Raw genomic sequence first — 24,553 nt, 5'->3', positions numbered from 1 at the left:
AGCCATCTTTCCCAACAAAATGTGAATAAGACAATATCCAGAGTGAAAAGTCTTTCATCCACTGGTATCGTGAGATTTGTGTCAAAACACTGGCACTTCATCTGTAACTACTGTCATTCGAAGAAATGATCTCAAAGAAGCAATTTCTGAAAGTGATGAAAACTTATTTTTTTTATATACTCAATTCCTATTTTAAGAGGCAAACCTTAATATGTCTTGATTTCCCAGTGTTTTCTATAAGGAATAGGAGAATTTTTAAAAATTCCTATTTTATCAGCAATGCCTGGCTGGTTCAGTCAGTGGAATATGCAACACCTGATCCAGGGGTTCTGAGCTAGAGCCCCGACACTGGATGTAGAGATTATTTAAAAATAAAATCTTTTTAAAAATTCTATATCTTACCAATTCTGCATGTGTTAAACTTGAAATTCTGAATTTTATTAATAAGAACCTAACAAGCAAAAGTAAATAGGTATTCACCTCAAAGACACATAACAAATCTGGTCAACTATATAACAAAATTAAAAATGTGCTTCCTAACTCTTTTCAGAATAAAATACATTAGTAATCATCCATTTCCAGCCTTTAAAACTAAATCAATGCTGAAACCCCTCCCAGTATAGAGCATCTAAAAATGCTGAACAAAATACAGAAAATATCTTTTAGAAATCATGGCTTATCTACCAGAAAGTAAAAGAAGCAACAGGAGACAAAAAACAATGGCAACAAGAAAGAGTGAATCTATAGGGTCAGTAAGCCCTGGGGCTTAGGCCCACCCTGAGAGACCTTAGCACCTGGATTTAGAATGACCATCTGAACTCTAGGGACAGCAGACCAACTCTAGGGATACGGGGTTAAGAGTATAAAGGAAAGGCATCCCTTGAAATGGAATCAGGATACTCTAAACACAGCATATTCAGCTGGCTAACTAGGAAATAAGACACCCTACAAAGTCAGTGGGGGGTACATGCCTCTCTAGGCCTTATCTATAGATATAATGCCATAAGAAAAAAAGAATCTCGAAAGGTATTTCTAACTATAAACGTACCATTAAATTTGAAGCTGGAATTCACATTATTTCTATGGTCTAGAAAACCTGACGTCAAAAGTGTAATGTAAAATGATCCTGACCTTCTATGAATGTCTTGCCACCGTACCCTCAAAAATAAAAAGATATAGATATGAAATGACAAACTATGCTTCATCGAACTTCTGAATTCAATGACTAATTTAAAGAAAATACAGAAGACAAAGAGCACGCTAAATGACACCACAGGGAAACAAGCTAGACTATGCAAATTCTATATTGCAAATGTGGTAGTTTTTTTGTTTTTTTGTTTTGTTTTGTCTTGTTTAGAGAGAAAGTGTGTGTGAGGTGGAGGTGTGGCAGTGGGAGAGGGAGAAAGAGAATCCTCAAGCAGACTCCCAGCTCTGCACAGAACCAGACACAGGGCTGGATCCTAGGACCCAGAGATCATGAACTGAGCCAAAATCAAGAGTTGGATATTTAACCGACTAAGCCAATCCAGCTGTCCCCAAATTTGACAGATTTTCCAAAAACGACTGGAAAGACATCTCCTATTCTGCATATTTTTCTACAAGTAAAAAATTGCCACTACTCCATCAAACAATGGAGCCCTTCCCTGCCCCATCCAATGGAGCGAGGTCCTGGAACTATTTTGACCAATCAACAACAACAAAATAAAGAATAAAGTTTTGCCAGTTTCAGGTGTAACCATGAAGCGGCCTTGCATGTTTCACTCTTAACTCTGAGTAGTCAGTTTCCATGTGCCAAGTACAAACAGGTCAAGATTGCCATGCTACAAGAAGCGCAACCCACACTGAAAGGCTGAAGGAGGAGATGCCACGTGGTGAAAGAGAAGTCAGACAAACAGACACACCAAGCAACATCAAGGTACGAGGTATGCGAGACATGGGTGTGAGTAAAGAAGCCATCCTGGACAATTAGCCCAGTGAACCCTTCAGGTGACACTGGCTGCAACCACAGGAGAGATGTCGGCAAGAAGTAGCCCCCTGAACCCTGTCGACCTAAAGAAACATGAGATGGTAATAAATTGTTGTTTCACTAAGTTTTCAGGTGGCCTGTTATATCGCTAAAGATAAACTGAAAAACAACCTGGTTGCCTTCAACAAATAAATTACTAGGGAAACCAAACAGAATGACTGGGGGCTGAGGGGTGGGGAGGAGAAAACCTACAGACTGAAAGTTTATAGAAGATTTAAGATAATAATATTTGAAATATAACTGGATCCTGATTTTACCAAATAAGCTATACTTTAAAGTTTATTATATTTATGACACATTAGTAAATTTAAATATTGACTGGAGAGTTGATGATATTAAAGAATTTTATTAATACCTTGTAGACTGATAGTGGTGCTGTGGTCATGCTTTTAAAAACAGATCTTAGGGCACCCGGGTGTCTCCGTTTGTTGAGCAGATGACGCTTGAATTCAGCTTAGGTCATGATCACAGGGTCCTGAGATCCAGTCCCTTTTGGCCTCTTCACTCAGCTCACCTGGGAGTCTGTCTGAGGATTCTCTCTCTCCCTCTCTCCAACCCCTCCCCCCAAACTCTCTTGCATGCATTCTCTCTCTAAAATAAAAAAATTTTTAAAACCCAGATCTTATCTTTAGAAGGACAAACTCAAAAGTTTACGAATAATATGAAATACTGTCTACACTTACTTCAGAGTTATAAGAAGCAGATAATATGCTGGGGATATAAAGCACACAAGACTAGACAGAAGTCAATAACTGTTAGAGTTGGGGAGTTGGGTGATAAGTATCTGGAGCTATGCCATCTGTCTACTTTTATATATGTTTAAAATTTTCCATAATAAAATATTTTTACAGGGATAAATAAAAGTAAAGTGTTCCTGGGCTGCTTGGACTCTCTTATACATCCCAGAAGCAAATAAAATCTTCTCTGGAAGGCTTTGAAGCACTGGCATAAGAAAATTAGCACATAACTTTTTCTCTTAAAAAAAAAAGACATGAGGTAGACAGACACCAGAAATAAGAGTCAGCCAAGAAAACAAAGTTCAAAATCAAACCAGCAAAGACAGCAAATGTTTAAAACAATAGATAAAAAAGTATATGTAAAAATAATAAAGGGGCACCTGGATGGCTCAGTCAGTTCAGTGCCTGGCTCTTGATTTCAGCTCAGGTCATGACCTCAGGGTCCTGGGATCAAGCCCCATGTCAGTCTCCCCATTTAGCAGGGAGTCTGCTTGTCTCCCTCTCCCCCTGCTCAGTCTCTCTGTCTCTTTCTCCTTCAAATACATAAATAAGTCTTTAAAAAAAAGAAAGCAAAAGAAAAAGAAGAAAGAATTCAGGAGTATCAAAACTGAACAGGGAGATTTGGAAAAGAACAAAATAGAAGTTGTAAATATAAAAAAGTATAATTCTTGAAAGGAAAAATTCAGTGGCTGGTTTATGACAGAATAGAACCAACAGAATAAAGAGTTTAATAAAGAGAAAGATCTGAAGAAATTACCCAAAATATAACACAGAGACCAAAAGGCAGGAAATGTAAAACAAAAACAAAAATAAAAACCCCCAAACCAAAAACAGATTAACAGAAGTAGAGCACAAGATGCGGGTATACAAAAAAAAATTTCTACTCAGAATTCCAGAAGAATATATTAGAGCTTGAAAGAGTCAGACTTACAATATTCCACAATTGATGAAAGGCAAGAAGATTCAATAATCTAATAATTAATATAAGACTGGAAACCCAATTATCCAACACATAATAAAAAGAAATCTATGCTAATACAAGTTATAGTGAAACTCCAGAATAAAGACACAAGAGAAGAATGATAAAAGCATCCAAAAGACAAGAATAATTACTTACAAAGGAATGAAAATTATACCGATAGTTCACTTTTATGAAAGTCAGAAATAATGGAAAACAGCCTCTACATGCTGAAAAAAAGAGCTTTCAACCTACAGTTATATATCCAGAGAAACTATCTTTCAAGAATGAGGGTGAAACAAAAGCATTTTCAGACAAACAGAAATGAAGAGTTTACTACCCAAAGATCCCTACAGAAAAAATTTCATAAGTCTAGTAAGAACTATTTAAGGGAGATAATTCAGTCTAAAGAAAAATATTTGAAAATGGAAGGTCTGAAATGCAAGAAATAAATAAATAAGAGAGAGAGAGAGAATGAGCGGAAATGAGCAAAGAAAATGGTAAACCTGTATATAATTCTAAAAACACTGACCATGTCTAACTGTATTTTTAAATCCAGATAGCAATCAAATCTGGGTAGTAACAACATATGACTCAGGAAGGAATATCAACATTAAAGCATTCTTTAGCCATTAGTGTATTTCAGCAGAAAGATAAACATGCTGACTAGCTTCAGAACTTAAAGATGCATATTAAAATATACAACATAATCACTAAGAGAAAAGATAAAATGTTTAACTTCCAAACTAACAGAAAACAAGTTAGATTGAAGACAATAAAAAAAAAAATAAAACTGTATCAACCTAAAAGAGGGAAAGAAAGGAGAATAAAAGAGAAAGAATACAGAGAAAGTTAGGCAGGTAGAAAGCAAAAATAATGTGGTAAAAATGAATCCAAATCTTTTCGTTGTCATTATCCATTTAAACAGATTAAATGTTTTAGTCAAGAGAAAAGACAACAAAAATGGATCCTATGTGTTATGTCCAAGAAGACATGGGACACAATGCATACTGAAAGTAAAAGAACAGAAAAATACATATCAGAGGAGTGAAAATTAAGTTACCCTAGCTTTATTAGAACAAAGTAAAATAAGCTTTAAGACAAAAAGCATTACTAGAAACAAAGAGAGTGACATAAAAAGTCCAAATCACTGAAAAGATAAACTAGATAAAAATGTGGAAGTACTTAAAATGGTTTCAAAACAAATAAAGAAATAGTAACAGAAAACAATGTGACAGTACAAAAAATCGAATGTAGTAAAAAACTGTTCCCTTGAAAAAAGACTAATAAAACTGAAAGACGACAGGCTAGATAGATCAAGGAAAATGATAAGCACAAATCAATAACATTAGGATTTAAAGTGAAAAGTAACAGGTTCAGATTAGAAAAATAACAAAAGAGAATACCATAAACAACGTATCAATAAATTTGAAAATATTGGGAACTGGAACAAAATATAGAAAAGCTTCTAAAATAAAAAATAGTAATTATGAATGTTTTATAATCATCAGAACATTATTTTTATTCTTTTTCAGTGTTCCAAGAGTCATTGCTTATGCATCACACCCAGTGCTCCATGCAATACGTGACCTCCTTAACACCCACCACCGAGCTCACCAAACCCCGTTCCCGCCTCCCCTCCAAAACCCTCAATTTGTTTCTCAGAGTCCACAGTCTCTCATGGTTCATCTCCCCCTCCAATCTCCCCAATTCACCTTTCCTTTCCTTCTCCTAATGTCCTCCATGTTATTCCTCATCAGAACATTCTGATCATCAGTTTTTAAAAGTTCCACCCAAAAACTACTCAGCCCCAATAGTTTTATAAGCATGTTTGATCATTCACAGAAAAGATAATTGGCATGTTATATATAATAAAGAGAATATTGTGCTCTAGTTCAGAATGGAATAGAAGTGGAATAGGAGGAGAAACACTCCCCAGTTCATTATAAGGATAATATATTCCTGACACCAAAATCAGACAGGGACACTATAAGAAAGAAAATCCATGGGCCAATGTTACTCGTAAACATAGATGCAAAAATCCCTAATATATACATATATAAATCACTGTATATTATATATTATATAACTATGTAAAAATTATACATAAAGACATAAAAACCATGTATTAAAAAAACTATATTCTACTAGGTTGTAATGTTGGCTCAACAACAGAAAATCTATTACTGTAACTCACCAAGTCAACAGATTAAAAACAAACATGCTTTTATCTGAACAGTCTCAGAAAAAGTATTTGTCATTGTCTTCATTAGGGACAGTTACCACATTAAAATCAGATGTAGGATGACAGTGGCTGAGCAGTAAACAGTTTACATTGTCCTCTTTGGTGGTGAAGGAAATATGATTTCAACTTTTTCAGTTTTAAATGAGGTCTTCCTAAAGTATTACATCAAGGACATGTGTCAATACAAAGTGATCTGTGACTCTGCCAAGTCAGAAATATTAGCTATAATCTAACTCTCACAAAAATTGCCTTGGTTTTGAATAAATTTGTATTTTCAAGTACTATAAAGAAAGTAGAAGGCAATAATGAGCACTGTTATGAACATTTACCTTGAGTTTGTGTTCTTTCCTGTTCACGATCACAGCTGTGATTTGCTGGTCCATGAAAATTAGAATGGTGACCAACAAAGCAGGAATAGCAGCTGCAAGGTACACCCACCAGGGGTTTCCTCCGAATGGTGGAACAAACCAACCTCGGTTTGGACTTGTTGGCTTGAAGAAGAGAGAGAACATTTTCCAAGTAATATTAAAACATACTATTTGGTAAAAAATCAATGGGAAAGACACAATTTTATTTCTGAAGAGACAACATATTCAAAAACAGAAGCAGTCTTACGTATAGGTTAAACAAAGATTAGTCACCAAAAACTTCCTGAAGGTGGTCATTTTAAGGCAGTATTTTAAATGAAGGAGAATAAGAATATAGGCTGAAGGGAAATAGGTAAATGCCATTTTGTGCATTTAGGATGATCTAAGATAAGGACTCAAGATGCAAGACAGTGATTTAAGTCAAGAGGCACTGTAAGAAATGCTCAAATAGTAAAGACACAGGCAAAAAAATGACAAAATGACATTGCATTTTGTCCATGAATTTTGACAATTATACTGAAGTTGTTTCTACTACTGTCAGATTGTAACTGTTTCACAGAATATAAGATAGAAACATCTACAAATATTTGTATATGTTATAATTGAATTTGTTTAAATACTCTTGTCTTTCCTATACATATGAAAAAATGAGCCAGAATCACTGGTTAAATCCTCAGAAATATTACCAAAAATGAAAAATACAATTGTTTTTCCAGTTCTCCATCAATCCTCTGTCAGATCATACATCTGTACTACATGGAAAAAAAAATTTTTTTTCCCTTTCCTTTTCCTAATGCTAAATAATGCAAATAACCCAAAACAGAATCCTATGAATTATTTTCTCCACATTTACTATCAAGAAAGTCACTTCTCTGAAGGCCTTTCTGTCTTCCATCCCCCTTTGCTCGTAACCACATCACTGAATCTATCCACATCTTACTACCTTTATCAGGTTGAGAACTGGGAAGGGAAGAACTTTCTCTTGTTCATCAGTGCATTCCAAACCCCCTATAAAGAGCCTAGCTCAAAGCAAACATTCAATAAATATTAACTTAAGTGAACTAATCATTGAATGATTGAAAACTTATCTTTGCTAATGAGTATGACATGGCAGAGACAGTGCAACAGTTTGCTATACCAGAGATACCCCTTCCTCATTAAGTAGTTATTAAGCTAAAACTGCAGTTAGTTTAATTTTTCTTAGCAAGTGTATAGTCTCAATGATGGAGAGAGAGAGGTGAGGAGTGTTCTACAAAACAAGTGGAAGACATAATGAAAAATTACAGAGGGGCACGTAAGAATGACCGAAACGTGAATTTTACCCATTAGGCCTGCATATACCAACAGATCTATAAAATGAATAATTCCTGTATCTTCTTTGTAATAATTAAAATGCACTTTACATACAAATTTGTGTATATGGCAGGTAGTTTGGTAGCAGGAAAAGAGCAGTGAATAAGTAATATAATCTTGGGCATTTCCCTTAATCTTTATGAGTTCCAACATCAACTTCATCAAATCAAGATGATGATAGTAACATTACATCCTAGAATTACTATATGGTTCAAGGTGATAAGTTGTATGGAAATACTTTAGCTTATCTTAAATACTCTAAAAATATAAAGCAGAGTTTGTATTTTTCCATAAAAATCAGTATAATGTGAATCTTGCACTTGATCCTAATCAGGCATTTGATTTTAGTGAAGAAATAGACAAAGTGTATACACATGCCTAGCAAAAGACCACTTCTGAAATAAAGAAACAGATAATCATACAAAACTAACTCAAAAACATACAACAAAATATAACAGGGAAAGAAAGCCATAGCATCCCAGGAATGACCCAAAGCAGAAGTTCACCTACCTTGAATTCGTTTGGCACAATTAGTTTTGGAGTATCCACACCTACCAGGGCATCTATTACACAAAAGATGAGAATGGACAGGATAATGGCAAAGTCACTGATCAGTTTTCTTGCCTGAAAAAAATAAAAAAGAAACCAGGGACTATTTAGCACCAGGTCAATATATTTGCCTGTGTTGGCAATGAGCAAAGTATTCTGTATCAGCGAGCGGTTTATAGTAATGCATCACCAGCAAATTAAAGGAGGTGTCTCCACTGCAGAGAGATTATTTTTCAAATTGATTTTGCATCACTTTCTCATCTGAACAGACATAATCTACACAGGACAGATCAGAGTGAGTGTGTGTGTGTGTGTGTGTGTGTGTGTGGTGTGTAGGCAGAGGAAGGGAATCATAGACAATATATTTCTGAAATACTATACAAACACTCTTCCTGTATGCAGCACAAGGATATGTACATAAGGATGAAATCTCACGGCACACTGTAAAAATCTACACAAAAATAAAGAATTCTGTTTATTATTTGGGAAATAGCACTTGTGTACAAGGCAAGATAATTCCATAAAGTAATCTGAAAAGATAGCGAATCTAGCAGGAGAGGGGTTACAGGTTCTAAGTGACTGAGTGGACTCAAGACCTCAGAGATGATGGAAGAGAGAAATGTGATGATGTCATCACCTTTGACAAAGAAAATATTTTTCACTGTAGGCTAGTGCTTAATGTCTCTTCTATGTGGGGCATCTCTTGTCCACCATCTCTTCAGTGTAGCTGCCACCAGCTGACAAACTTGAAGCTTCCAAAATATCTGCCTCTGGTCAAGACAAGGGCTGGCGTTTATGGGCTGCAGCATTAAACCCAAACCTCTCCAATGCAGTGGGAGAGCATGGGACTACTGGCATCTCCACAGTGGGATCCAGTGGTCCAGACAATGGCCTTGGAGCCCCACTAGAGCACAGATATCTTGTCCCCGTAAGTACATGCACATGGTGTGTCATCTGATCACTGCACAAGAATTTACCCAGTGCCTTATACTCTGGTGCTAGGGCTACCACAGTGAACAACACAGACACAGTCCATGTCCTCGTGAAGGTCGCATACCCAAGGCAGCCTGCTTCTAAGCAAATCAGGGTGGACTCAGCAGTGGTGAAGCTTCCTCAGGGTGAGCAGTCAGTGTTCTGGTACCGCTGGATGAAGAGACCAGGCAGGGGCTGAGTACCTGCACAGCTCTGTAGGGTGGACTACTGCAGTCAGATGTTCGGTAGGAACGAAACTGAGGAACGCAAGTACTTGGCAAGTGGATATGCTGAAGGCCATCATCATGCTCTCTTCTTGACCACTGCCCAGTGCCAGGAACCTTGGGTCCTAACCAGCAGCAAGATCAAAGATGGCCCTTTTGGCTAGGAGCTCCTTTCCCTTTTGAAGGGCTGGGTTCTGCTACGCTTAGCTCTCTTAAGCAGTACACAGAAGAAGCAGAAAGCCAGCTATGGACTATGTTAGGGGCAAACTAGCACCAATTGCACAATAATGTCAAGCACAAAAAGAGGGCAGGGATCAATCTGGGGAGAAAAATATAGTGCAGCAGGTTTCTGGATTGGAATATAGTTTCTGGGTTGGAACTCTAGCACATTTGTTTCCTATCTGTAAATATCTAGCCTTTCTTAGCTTCAACGACTCCCATCTGTAAAATGTAGCCAAAATAATCCCTACAACCTCACCAGTGCATTATAAAGAATTAAATAAGATAAGCCATGAAAGTGCTTAACATAACATCTGGAACATAATAAACTCTCCTAATATATGTTAACTGTTATTATTTCAAGTTCCATGAGACCTCTTTGGCTGCAGAAACAACTGGAAAAACTAAATAATCTACCATCAGGAGGTCTTTAGAAGGGATCATCAATTCCAAGAAACAAGATATAAAAGCCCAGTAATAATATGGAACTGCCACTCAGCTGATTTTGGTTGGAAGTATTTGGAACCCCTGCAGAAAAAGGATGTTTCCCAGGGCTCAGTACTGGGGGGAAACTCCCATCTCTTAAGCTTTGTGCAAGTAAGTGTTGACATGGGCAGTTCAGAATGGTCTGGCAAAGATGGTCATATGAAACAGGTTCAAGAATATAATAAGATGTTACAACAATCTCTCCAGTCCAGTAGGTTATAAATCATGGGAAGACCAGAGGTCTTTTTGCAAAGGCAAAAAAGAAGTTATCTCTCTCTTTTTTATCACCCTCCCAGTCCTTATCCAGTAAATCCAATTTGTTGACAATTTAGACATGCTAGAAGTTGTTCAAAAAAGGGGAATAGTTATTAAAAAGACAGTGCTCCTCTTTCTCATAAACAGAAGGGAAGTAGAGGGTAGCAAATGAATCAATCTTCAATTCCCTGGTAGAAAGCCCCAGGGGGCCTTATACCTCTGGCCCTGCAAGGGAACAGACCTATATTACTGGAATCACTACCAGACACCTGGGACATTAGACTCATTCTTACCCTTCCATAAACTGAACACTTAAGTCCTAAACCTGCTTTCAGTATTTCTCTCCATCTTAATTAATGGCCATTAATTTTTTTCTATGGCTACGGCCAAAAACTTTGAACGACTTGCATAACTCTTCTCTCTGTCACATCCTACATCTCATAGGTCAGCAAATTACCTTTCAGGATGCTGTCAATTCTCACCACCCCCACTGCTCTCCTGTCCAAGGTACCATTATATCGCCTGTGGTTTCCTGCTTATCTTATCTTCCTGATTCTATACTTGCCCGTCTCCCTTCAGTACATTGTCAAGGTAACCCAGAATAGTCATGTTAAAACTTAGGTCAGATCGTGTGGTAGGCAAAATAATGCCCTCTTAAGGATGTAAATAAATATCCTATTTCCTGGAACCTATGAATATGTAATGTTGTGTGGTTAGAAGGAATTAGTACACATACAGATTAAGGTTGCTAATCAAATGACCTTGAGATTGGTGAAATGATCCAAGATTATTCTGGTAGGTCCAATGTAATCACCAGCGTTCTCATAAATGAAAAGGGGAAGCAGAAGAGTCAGTGTCACAGTGATGCACTGTGAGAAAGACTCAACTGGTCATTGCTGGCTTTGAAGATGGAGGAAGGGGCCATGAGCCAAGGAATGTGGGCAGGCTCTACAAGCTGAAAAAGGCAAGGGAATGTATTCTCTCCCAGAGCCTCCTGAAAAGACACAGCCCTGTCAACACCTGGACTTTAGAGCACTGAGGCCCATTTTAGCTTCTGACCTCCAGATCTTAAGACAATAAACTTATGTTGTTTTAAACCCTCATATTTCTAATAATTTGACATACCATCTATAGGAAACTAAAATAAATAATCTATTTTAGTTATCAGTTTACCAAACTAATACACATGAATATATATTTGTGGAAGAAATATAATATATATATGTGTGTGTGTGTGTGTGGATGAAATACCATGTATTAGGAAGAAACCCTCAGCAATGGTATTTTTGTCAAATGTGGCACTTATGTATATTTATGGTGTAAAACTAGCTTAAGAGACAAATATTAATAAGATTTAGGACAATACTTCTTTAAATTTATGGGGGGAAAAGCTACTTTATTAATAATATTGCTTAGCCTCATTAAAAATCACAGCCAGGGTGATAAGTTCCATATAAAACATTCACTTCTGTTTCCCCTTCCTTTTCCTTAAACTGTATAGTACAGTTCAGTTACAGCAGAAATCACTCCTGGAGAGTGTTTATGATCAGACATGCATTTCTAAGATACTAGATCCAGTTTAAAATTCATAGTAAGGAAATTGGTTTTTCCCAGAATACTTCTGTATTCAACTCCAAATCCTGTAATTGAAGAAGGCAGGTAGGGTGCTATTTTAGTAGACTGTTCAACTCTTACCCTATACTAAAATTAAACTTTAATTTGAACAAGGGAAAACTGACAGTAGAACTATAAAGTACCCTAAAAATGTCAAGTGCTCAGTAAATATAGCTTTTACTAGATACACTCTAGGACCTGTGAACAAGAGCTTTGACTTTAAGGAGATAAGAATCACTCTCTTGAGGTCCTTCTCACATTTCCAAACACATTTAGAAAAATAAAATACATGAATTTCCCTTCATGCATTCTGTTTATTTTACTTTCCATTTTCATCAAACTTGAGCTCTTTCAACAACTCCAAAACAACCACCTTTTATGTGCCAACATATAAATAAAGAAATCAAATTAGAAACCCATAGTTCCTAATTCCCTTCTAGCTCTTCTTGGTAATGATTAGAAGTGCCAAAGTTTTCATGAGAAACCTGTTTCCACAAGATTTCATACTTAATCCTGTGGTTTTGGGAGTTTTCAAATCTAGCTTGGACAGACTTGTGTCTGTCCAACTTGTGGATGTCCTTCCAGCCAAACACTAAGTCCCTCCAGATTCAAACTTCAATATCCTAAACTATGACAATCTGAGTGAAACACAAATTAAGACAACTCATATATAGCAAGGGCTCACAAAAAAAAAAAAGGTTTATTTTTTAATGGTATACAGATGTGCTAAAATGTAAGAAAATTCCTACCTCTATCCATGAATAAGGCAAAGAAAAGTGTGTTTCAACTAAGATCCTTTTATATCAACTGGTTTTGAGCACTTTTATTTTTATTTACCATTTTTTAAATTATAAGAATGACGAGGAGAAAAATATTTCTGTTCTCTACAAAATTAATTATCAAGTATCTCAACTAATCTCATAAGAAACACTAAGAAACAAGCTTACATATTTAAATTATCAAAGCAAAAAAGAAATTACACAGATGGGAAGAGAAGTTCAAATAACCATACACTGTTTGTTCTCTTGTTCTGGGGCAAAACCAACCTAATAAACTACTATAAACAGACTCTTCATGAAGGATGGTACTTATTAATTATTAAGAGAGTCCTAATCATGGAGACACCAGCAGGGAAAAGCCAGTTCATTTACAGGAGGAAAAAATGAATTTGGTTTCTCTGAAGCCCAGAGGACATTTGATTTCCACTTTGCGAGGGCTGCAGCTGCTCCTAAGTTAAGCAGGGACAGGCTGGGGGCCTGCAGAGCAGCTCTCAATGGATGGGGCTGTTACAGAGACAAGGACAGCAGCAGGCACCCTGTGGGTTCTCGATAAAAAATGAACTCATGATGTCAATTCTTCTCACGACGCTGGTGCTTGGAAACTGCTAAACAACAGTGGAAAAAAGCATTTATTGTAGATGAGAAGAAGTATACCAGACAAATATGTGCCTTTTGGCAACCATGAAAAGGCACAAAATACCATGAGAATTTTGAAATTTGATTCCCCTCTACCAGTCCAAGCAGAGCAGTATAAAAAAAAAAAAAAAAAAAAAAAAAAAAAAAAAAAAAAAAAAAAAAACAAGCATTGATATCAGTATAGCAATCATAATATGCTGTACTTTGAATCAATAATACCCACTATAGTTAGAATTCAATAAAAGGAAAGTCTGACTTAGGATCCAGGATTTTAATGCTGTGAATTCTAGAGTCAGAGATCCAGGGAACAAAGAAGGGAATTGGATTGGGCACTTCCTCTGGGTGGTGCTTAGAGCTTCCCGATGGAAGTCTACATTTAAAAAAATTGTTTTTCCAAGCATGGAACAGAGGGGAGTAGGCCTACGAAGTCTTTCAGCAGGAATGCTAGTGAGACTTCAGCCCACTCGGGCCTCTTCCTGCATCCTGCTTCAAAACTGAGCAGCAGAACAAAAAACCCTAGTAAGTGTATGTGAGAAGCAAATGATCAAATCCCATGGGACATGCTGTGTCTCAATCTGGCCACTATATTCTAAGTAGAAAGTGAAAATATGGAGCTGATCCAGAGATGGGTAACGAGAGGAATCGGATTCTGAAAAACATTACATATAAAATGATGGTAGGCCTCAAGAAGTTGTTGGGAGACCTGTCTTCAAATATGTGAAATCTGTCACAAGGAAGAACAACTGATTTGTTCGGTGTAGCTTCCGAGGGCAAAGGCAGACCCCGCAGACAGAGGCTGTGGCAGGGAAGATCTGTGTTTCTATCAGGAATGCCTTCAGAGATATGAGTTCCTATTCTAGGAGGCATTCAAGCAGCACACAGATGACTCCTTGTCAGGAGTAAGAGACAGTATTGGACTAGATGGTATTTGAAGTCCTAACACTAAAAGGCAATGATTAAGACCCAATTATCAAAATTTCTTAGCCCTCTAATAGGATCTTTTGATATATTCACCCAAAAACATTATAATAAAGAGTTCCAGGGGTGCCTGTGTGGTTCAGTGGGTTAAGCATCTGCCTTGGGCTCAGGTCGTGATCCCAGGGTCCTCGTAACAAGCCCCTCTCAGGCACCCTGCTCCACAAAAAGCCTGCTTTCCCCTTTCACACTTTTCTTGCTTGTGTTCCCTCTCTCCTGTCTTTCTGTCAAATAAATAAAAATTAAAACTAAAAAATAAATAAATAAATGTTCAGGGGATTGAGCCCTGCCTTGGCGTTGCACTCAGTGGGAGTTTGAGATTCCCTCTCTCCCTCTGCCTTTCTCCCTTACTGCACAGCTTGCTCTGTCTCTAAAATAAATAAATTATCAACAGATGAATGGATATCTTAAAAAAAGAAAGAATAGTTAAGAAGAAAGGTGATTTTATAATTATATTAAGGTATAAAAATTGAAGTTTTAAAGAGAATAATTAAGTCATATGTATAAACAAGACAATCTGGAAATGGAGCAGGAGGCCATTTTGCGTTAAAGAAGGGATTTCAATGCTGATGACTTTTCTATGATGGGCAAATAAGCTGAAAGTGTTTAGGACCACAAAGTACCAGGGTCAAAATTAGTGTCCATAGACTGCTTGAGTGCCACCATTAAAAGCTCTCAAAAAACACTTGGTTGATCAGCACTCCCAACCTTATTTTTCTTAGGGCTCATTTCAGGATGGCTGCCTTTTTTGCCATATATCCATATGAGCTGAAGTATTTATAAACTTTGTTAAATGTTTAAGAGGTTGAGCTGGACTTATAATCAAATATCCCTTTGCACTCTTAAGAAAAAAGTATGAAAATCAATTTTGGATTAAACAAATTTGACTTTGAAAATTATATTCCTTGGTACAAAATAGTACAAGAATTTGAAAACCTCATTCACCTTCACTGACAACAAAGTTATTTTGTGTATTAGCTTCGATGCAATGATGTGGTCTGATGTTTCCACAAGAACCAGCCAGACGTTACCCAGCATTACTAACACTAGAATGGGACAGAGAATCCCTGCCCTTTATTTCTTCCTAATTTTTGGATACGTTATTTGTTTTGATATGATAGTTTTTCCCATTCACCAGAGAGTTTCTGGAAGAAAAGGAAAACAAATAGGGATGTCACCTGATTCCTCTGAAGAATTGTTTACCAACTAAATACATCCAACTTTAATAGAACTGTCACAGGCCAAAATGCCAACTATCAGTCATGGAAATACAGCAAATTGTGGAATTCTAGACTGTGTTTCACATGGATAAAAACGAAATGTGTCACCTAACTATAATGCTCATTATATTTCTGTTGAAATCCCTGAAGCCCTGTACTTTTATTCTCATCCATAAAGCCAGTTCCTCAAAGACCACCATATACTTGGGAGACAGGAAAGCATCAAAGTGTGATTCCACAGAAGATAGTAAGCATGAATGGAGCGGAAGAATCAAAATGAGGCACACTCATTTGAAAACCCAAAAATCTAACTTACTCAACAAATATATACTTAGTTCCTATTAGAGGCCAGGCACATGAATTACCTGTCTTTGTATCCTAGTATTGTATTAAGCACACATTAGGGTCACGGCATCTTTTTTTTTTTTTTTTTTTAATATTGAATGGGTATACTAATTAATTATAGAATACTTTTTTTTAAGGATATCAAAGAACCTTCTGCTCAAGTGTCATCTAAATAAAGTGTGCAAAGTGTCACAGCTGTTGATGTTACCTGGAATTTATTTTATTTAACTGACAACAGCAATCAGAAGGCATATTAAAAAAAGAATCTTGGGGCACCTGGGTGGCTCAGTCAGTTAAGCATCTGACTTGATTCCGGCTCAGGCCATGATCTCAGGGTTATGAAATCAAGCCCCAGCTTTGCTGGGCATGGATCCTGCTTACGATTCTCTCTTTCCCCTTTCCTTTGTCCCTCCTCTCGCTCTCTTTCTCTTCAAAGAAAGAAAAAGAGACAGAGAGAGAGAAGGGAAGAGGAGAAATAAAAAGTAGAAAAGAAAAAAAAAAGAAATCCTACCAATACATCAATTTACATGAGGGTCAAAACTGTTACTTATTCTAATGGGGTGGGGGATGAAATTAAGTGGTTCCTTAAGAAAGACATTTTCATATCAATTATATGCATCAGCCGGCCACACTATATTTGACTATATATCAAAGGACCCATAAATTTTGCCTAATTCAGAAGTTCTACAGCTTTATGAGTACTACTATCACTAATCACAATCTACTGCTAATTACACTCCTGCACTAAGCTACTGCTTCCGCTTTACCAGCACAGAGGCGGGGGTGGCATATGATCATTTGTTGGCAGGGCACTCTGGAGGAGCATTTCAGGTTGATGCCCTGAGCCATGTGCCTCAGAAGATCACAGATGATGCTCTCTATAGAAAGCTCTGATGCCAAAAGCCCCAAGTCTTTTTGACCAAAGACTTGAGGCTGATGTAACAGACCAGTAACCGCATGGGGTAATATGAGGTAACAGTCTGATGCACCCCTCTAAAAAGAATAGGGAGTGCAAAGAACACAGGATGTGGAGTGCTGGTATTCCATTCACATTCCCCTTGGCACTAGGGCTCTCTGGACGTCCCTGATATACAATTAAATTCCTGACAGGCAGGCTAACAGACTCTTTTACCTCAAGTGCTCATACTGATGGACTGCCACTAGCCTCCTGAGGGAGAGAAAGTGTGGATAACTGACCCTGGTCTTGGCCAAGGTCAAGGTCATGACTGAAGTAGGTCACTGACTGAACTAGGGGAATAGAAATGTCAGTATAAGGGACAGAGATTTGAGCAGGATAACCAAGGGGACTGTGACAAGTTCAATTTGATTGAAAAAAAAAAAAAAAAAACTTGAAGAGGTAAATGTAAGAAATATCATCTTTTGTCACACCAGATCTATTTTGTACACCTTGTCACCATGCTCTTGCTTTGGAAGATGGGCCTGCGTGGTCTTCAGTAGGTTCCCCTGCTCTCCAGCTGGGTTTAGCCTGGGGCAGCGTGGGAAGGCCATCAGAGGGAAAAGAGAGATCAAGGTACTTATTCCCTAGGCTTTATGGCTATGAGGTTGCCTCAGGCTGATGACATTGCTCAGTCCAAGGTCACAGCAGCTCCCAGGACAGTTTTCTCCAGCCTTTTCTCTTCTTCTGGGTTCCAGCAACCACTCCTTTGGCACAACATTTGGGCCAGGGATAGATAGTAACAACCCCACTGTTATGAGTACTGGACACAATACTCTCCCTTGTAGATCCCCTAAACCTAACTGCACTTTTGTAAATAATGCTTTCGTGGACCTTTCAAATTATCCCATCCAAGTGTCTAATTTATTTCCTGCCGAGACTCACTGATCGACAAATTATGATCCTGAGATTTTGATCTTGGGCGGCTGTGAGGATAGATGATATTATTAGCTGAGATAAGGAATACAGGAAGATGAGTCTGTTCAAATGTGGAAAGAAAAACCACGTAACTAACACTGTCAGTGAACGGCAGTGCTAGTACTACATTCTACAGCTTCTGGGTTCTCACATCTGCACTTTGTCCATGAAACGCAGCATTCATCTCTGCTTCGCTGCATCCCACCAGTCATCAAGGATGAAGTACTGAGTCTGCGTCCAGGATTGTGGTAACCAAGGTGAGGAATCCTATAGAAGTAAAACAGTTTTCTAGCAACTTACAGTCTGAACTAACCTACAAATGTTTAGAAATGAGCATGCAAAAGACAGATGGCTGAGCCAGCTAAAGGAAAAGAGGGTATTTTGTATGACAAGGGCACTGCCATCCAGCATTAGTGTTCTGTTTCGTGTGAACGGTTGGTGTGAGCGAGGAAGTCGTAACAGCTGGTTGACTCTTGTCACAGCAGTCGAGGATTGTCTAATTTACTCTGTTTAAGCATAGAAGTTGTAACTGTAGAACGTAACCTGTAAGCATAAGAGTCAGTTAACCTATCAGTTCCTGCCTATAGAGACCACCCTTCTAAATGACAGCTTAAATCCAAACTTATTTTGGCAAGTAAAAGAGCGAAAAATCTGTTATTAGTCGTGCATGAATTTATGAATTTGTGTATTGGATTGCTACTGTTTAGCTATAAATATAAAGTGAGTAGGAGAGATGACAGTCTGAAGCCTATATACCTCAACATAGCTCCTCAGAAATCACATATATTTTTTCCTGCTTATTTTATGATTGCTATACACAATTCTAAACTATGCCGAGAAACCTCTTCATAGGGATTGAATAACCAGAATACCATCATTATTCTATTTTCATATGCTCATAACTTTCTCAGCAGCATTTATCAACACTGAGAAATGACCACTTGCACTCTTATAAGGAGAAATTTCCTTTAAGTCTGAAGAGCTGTTATTAGTTTGGGAGTTCTTGTTGGAAGAAAAAGGTGATGCCTCATAGGCAGTTGAAATGATCTTTATTCATCTTAAGGTCAAAACTAGCTTATTTTGCAAATTACAACTTACAATTGCTTCACAAATTTTCTACTTTTCACCTGCTGTGTCTATATAATTTCCGACTTTAGCAAATGGAAGAGATAAAAAGGGTGATAATTCCCAAGATGTGAGCCAACAAGAGAGAGAGAGAGAGAGAAAGTCTAATGAATTAACTAATAAGGAAAAACCTCAACAGGGAAGAAGAAATCATCCTCAAAGACATTTTACCCAAGACATCTGGCCTACACAACACTACACCGTTGAAGAGGTGGATGGAGTTAGCATGTCTCCCCAAGTGTGAACTAGTGTTACGAGCTCAAATATCTTCCAGGATGGGCAGTTAATCTGAACATACAGAGCAGGCAAGTCTTAGATAATTGAGAGTTATGAGGACAGTAACTACCTGAAAAGTACAGGTTCTATCTAAGGCCTCAAGCAGGTGCATGTGTGTGTGTTTATATACACTATGATCTAAATGAAGAATGGCCACAGGCTAAATTCTGCCTGCTGACCACCATTTTGCGACACCTGTTTTAGACACATTAAGTTGAATACTTCTACATTTCACTTTGTGAAAATTTTTCATTCCTTGGCCCAGCTAGTTTGGGACATCTCATTATTGCTATGGTCTTAGTGTTGTGTCCACCATCAAGTTCTTATGTTGAGATCATAACACTCCAAAAAGATTGTATTAGGAGGTGGTACCTTCAGGAAGTGCTTAGGTAGTAAGGGTGGAGGCTTCATGAATAAGTTTAGTGTTTTTATAAAAGAGGCCCGATGGAGAGCCCTAACTCTTCCTCCGTGCTTGGACACAGTGAAAAGGGACTGACTATGAGCCAGGAGGAGGGCCCTTACTCAACCTTGCTGGTACCTGACCTTGGACTTTCCAGCCTCCAGAACCATAAGGAATAAATTTCTGTGGCTTATAAGCCACCTAGTCTATGGTATTTTGTTATAGCAGCTCAAACGGACTGAAAACAATTATCAATCCTTGCTTTTATTTTCAATTTTATAAGAAAATCAACTTTTATACAAAAAAGTCAAAAAAATTCCTAGGTGTGAATATATTAAGCTTCATTCTGTAGAAAATGAAAGAAAGTAATTTCAGCAACTCTATCTTGTGTCTTCTAAAACCTTTCCATTCCTTCCACACAAAACACAAGGGGAGAAATTTCATGAGATTCCGGTTGCAAAGAGCAGCTCGTTGATAAAAATCAGGTATAATCAAGATTACCTAAGAAATACCGGCATCCTAAACACTGAGGACTGAACTGCAAAGCAAAGGATTATCTTAGTTTCACTCTGCAGGTAAAAAAACAAAATGCCATTAACTAAATGTTGGTCTTATCTTGTAGTCTCTCCACGAACCACAGTTTTGACTTTACGTTCACCCAAGCATATTAACGGGAGACAGGATGTCTGCACAACCCAGCTCAATTATCTGTTTTTCTGTTCTACAGCATTCATCATTATGGGAAGGAAATTTTGGCTCAGATGATGGTCCTATCTTATACCAATACTGGTATAAATTTACTCCCACAGCCCATAATTCAACTACTAAATTACCACATGTACAGCTCATGAATTAGAAATTCTACCTCAAAATTCCTTGCTAGTATGAAAAGTGTTTGCTTATGTACTTAAAACTATGGATTTAAAAGGTCTTTTCTTACTCATGCATTTTTAGATATTAGAAAACATCCTACTTTTTCCTTCAGTACAATAAGAATTATGATAGAATTTATGACAGAATTATGTGAGCAAAATTCTTGAAAGTCTTTTCAAAGCTGGACATTAATTAGATTAAAAATACATAATACATACATGGACAAAAACTAGATATCAATGTTTTAATGCACAAAATTGTATTGTGAAAGTTGAATTACAGGAGACTTTTTTATTCTGTAACATCATATTATTGTTAATACAGCATATATTCAGTGAAAGGTATTTAAAGCTCAGGTACTTACCATGGTTGGAAAATAACGGCTAGTTTTGAATTTTTTCAGAGCCATAGAAGAGGTGTAGGTGCCCAAGAAGAGGATGAAAGACATGAGTGTGATATCGGGAACAAAATCACAGTTGTTCCCCACGAGCTTTCCTCCATATTTCAAACACTTCTTCGTTGACAAAAACGCCCAGTCAAAGGTAGCATTATGGTACTGAAGAGGAAAAACACGAAAATTTTTCTAGAGAGCACCAACGCGAAAAAAGCAGCATTTGATATCTGATGCGCTCTGTAGGGTTTAGCTATAAGTCTCTGCCCAACATCTGGTGGGCAACCACTGGACGGTGAAACCTGAGGAAGTATTAATGGACTCAGGTAAGGGGGGCCAGGAGGCTAGCGATGACTGAAAATACAATGGAAATGATGCAATCTGTTAGCTAGGTTGAGCTACAATCCTACAATCATCCATATGTTCAACAGAAAACAAACCACAAAATCCTTCTTTCCTGTCAACCTTCCTGAGAGTAAACTGAGACACACTAATATCCAAAATGTGAGACTCTCTGAAACACCTTTGTTGTTCAAAAAGTACTTTCTTTTGTAGTCCACAGCTTCTTTGCATTCAAGTTGATGGCCCTATGGTCAATGCTCTCTAAAAGCTTTATTAGGCTCACCATGAACTTACCCAGCGCTTTCGCAAAAGAGCTATCTCTTTTCTAAATCACTAGAGACTAGTGGTTTACGGAATTAGATGGTAAAAATGCTGATGGTCCCTGCTTTTTCAATTGCATATCCTGATAAAATATAGCTTTTTTTCTTGTTGACTCAAGGTCAGCTTCATGAGGAGCCAGTACTGGAATACTCTGTAATGGGCTATGGAGTTATGTGGGGGATATCTAATCTATCCCAATGTTACCTGACCTCAAGTTCATGGGTCAATTTTCAAATTTTTTTCTATCTCATGAGTTGCTATTGGGTTGTCAGTACTTCTTGAAGGAACTAACTCCTGTTCCTATTTCCTGTTTCTAATATGCAGGAGAATCTTTTTGCTAGCATGGTGGGTAAGGCCAGGGTACACATTTCCTAGCTATTCAGAGTTTTAGCTGCCACCAGCTCACACCTGCCTCCTCCTCTAGAGAACTGCCTTCAGTCACATAAGAGCTACCTCACCTAAAATGTGATGTCCTCTTGCAGCCACTTAGAGACCAATACTAAATGGGATGCAGACTACAGTTTCCCTAAATATGTTGAAAATCATAGGTGATAGTGTTTGGAAGGTGATTTGGTCATGACAATGGAGCCTCCATGAATGAGTTCATGTATCTATAAAACAGACCCCAGAGAGCTCCCTTGTTTCATCTAACATATGAAGATGCAATGAGAAGAAGGTTGTCTAGGAACCAGGAAGTCCTCGTCAGACACTGAATCTGCCAGCACTGTGATCTTGGACTTCCTCTTGGGTCCAAGGCTAATGTGTATGTCACGTGCTAACAGAAGAGTTATTTGAGAATACCTTGCAAATAAATATGGAAAGATAAATTTCTCCTGTCCCTTGGAGCAAGAGTTCTATCTGACACCAAACACATCATCAATATATTTCACTATTCAATGAATTCTCTTGATGTAAGTACCCTAGTCATAAAATATCACACATGTAAAAGAAAGATTTCTGGCCAGAAAGAGTTCATATTTTTATAGAGCTCAGAAGATAAGCGCTTACGTAAATCAATAAAAATATAAACTCTAGATCTTTCCCTGATCTGTATTAGTTTCAACTTATAAACAGCTGAGTTACATAATTATTCTTTTATCAAACTCTTCTTCTGAGAGGTGATTAATCATGTCTCATCTTGTTTTTCAGATTTCTGCATATGGATGTTTTTAGCAGAACACATTTAAAGTTTAGAGGTCATAATAGGTAACAGATTTCTTTGTTTTCAAATCAGCAAAAATTTACCATAATATCACTTCAGCATTTTAACATCAGCAGACTCCTTTATAGTCCAAAAAAAGTAAGCTGTGTTAAGACAATCCCAGCAGGCAATTTTTATTGATTTTCTTACAGAGATTCAGGATGAGGCAAAAAACAATACACATGTACATAAAAATGATAGATATGTTTTCTCATTTATATCAACCTAAAATGCCAGTATCACTATTTTGTAAGCCCCAAATGATTCTGTGTATCGTCATGCAGACAATTTAGCTTCCAAAACACCTAAGGACTTTAATACAAAAACTTCAGGAGCTTGCATAGATCTCTCAGGATAGATATACATGAAGTTTCCCACTCCCATAAAAGTTTAACATTAGTGTATAAATAATTCTATTTGAATATCACTGAAGAGACATCTATATTTTTGTGTTATTTTAGTGCTCTTATTTCATAAAGCTAATATCAATGAAGATTATCTCCTCTGGACTTGAGGAAGCACTGATATCACAAGTAAACTAACCATTAAGACAAAGCATGGCTCATCTATTAATGGTGTATATATGTAAATCTGAAAAGTAAAATTTTAGATAATTGGTTAATAATTTGTCACAGATACTATTTATATAACTTTTACCCCCAATATATCTCGTTTTGCTATCTATGAAACAGAAACTTTTGGGTACAAATGATATTTGTACTTCAAAGATCCATTTTGCTTTGCCTATGTAAAGGGAACATAAAAAAGAAACTGTACAGATTTTATTTACCACTTGCTATAACTCAAGAGTTTTCAAATTTTAATTATCAGTGAAATGCCTCTTCATGGAAAATTTACCTGAAATCCTAATATTTAAGACTGAGCTATTCTGTGATATGTAGTTAAGAGGCGTTGAGATTCTCTATCTTAATACCCCTAATCTACCTCAAAGAAGATTGCTGAGTTACCTCTCAGGAATCCTAGCTTAGTCTGTAGGGAAGACAGCTTTAAAAACAATGCTGTCTTATTAAAAGTTATCTATAGGGGCGCCTGGGTGGCTCAGTGGTTTGGGCTGCTGCCTTCGGCTCGGGTCATGATCTCAGGGTCCTGGGATCGAGCCCCGCATCGGGCTCTCTGCTCCGCAGGAAGCCTGCTTCCCTCTTTCTCTCTCTCTCTCTCTGCCTGCCTCTCTGCCTACTTGTGATCTCTGTCTGTCAAATAAATAAATAAAATCTTTAAAAAAAAGAAAAGAAAAGTAAAACATTAAAAAATAAAATTTAAAAAATAAATAAATAAAAGTTATCTATATCTGGGGCACCTGGGAGGCTCAGTAAGTTAAGCATCTGCCTTTAGCTCAGGTCATGATCCTGGAGTCCAGTGATCAAGCCCCTCATCGGGTTCCTGCTCAGTGGGGGGTCTGCTTCCACCCTCCCCACCCCCGTTCTTCCTCACCCACCACGTGTACTCTCTTTCTCCCTCTCTCAAATAAATAAATAAAATCTTAAAAAATAAATAAATATTATCTATATCTATCACTTATAAGTTGTCTCAAATTGCCATGGGTAGTTTAACCCAATACTGAACAAAAGATATTCCACAGGCCAAATTCAGCCCATGTCCTATTTTCATAAATAAGGTTTTTTGAAACACAATCATGCTCATTTCTTTACATAATGTTCATCACTGTATTTGTGTTATAATGCAGTGCTGAGTAATTTCAACAACAACCAGATATCTGACTCATAAATCCTAAAATATATACTTTCTGGTCCTTTGCTGTAAGTTTATCT

General features: G+C 37.4%; 1 protein-coding gene across 6 annotated transcripts in view; it reads right to left on the bottom strand.

Annotated features, from left to right (window-relative positions):
- The window catches only part of SLC4A4 (solute carrier family 4 member 4), a 457,437-nt gene that overhangs the window by 62,070 nt on the left and 370,814 nt on the right, over nt 1-24,553 (bottom strand). For all 6 annotated transcript variants that reach the window (XM_059385129.1, XM_059385136.1, XM_059385120.1 and 3 more), the window contains 3 exons: nt 20,873-21,064; nt 8,198-8,311; nt 6,296-6,457 (listed from right to left, as the gene is read on the bottom strand). In XM_059385129.1, coding sequence (XP_059241112.1) covers nt 6,296-6,457; nt 8,198-8,311; nt 20,873-21,064 — 468 coding nt within the window. The remainder of the gene's footprint in view (nt 1-6,295; nt 6,458-8,197; nt 8,312-20,872; nt 21,065-24,553) is intronic.

The sequence above is a fragment of the Mustela nigripes genome, chromosome 1 (genome assembly GCF_022355385.1).
Source record: "Mustela nigripes isolate SB6536 chromosome 1, MUSNIG.SB6536, whole genome shotgun sequence".
Taxonomy (NCBI): domain Eukaryota; kingdom Metazoa; phylum Chordata; class Mammalia; order Carnivora; family Mustelidae; genus Mustela; species Mustela nigripes.
Note: the sequence above shows the minus strand (reverse complement) of the source record. Positions and strands in the feature narration are given on the sequence as shown.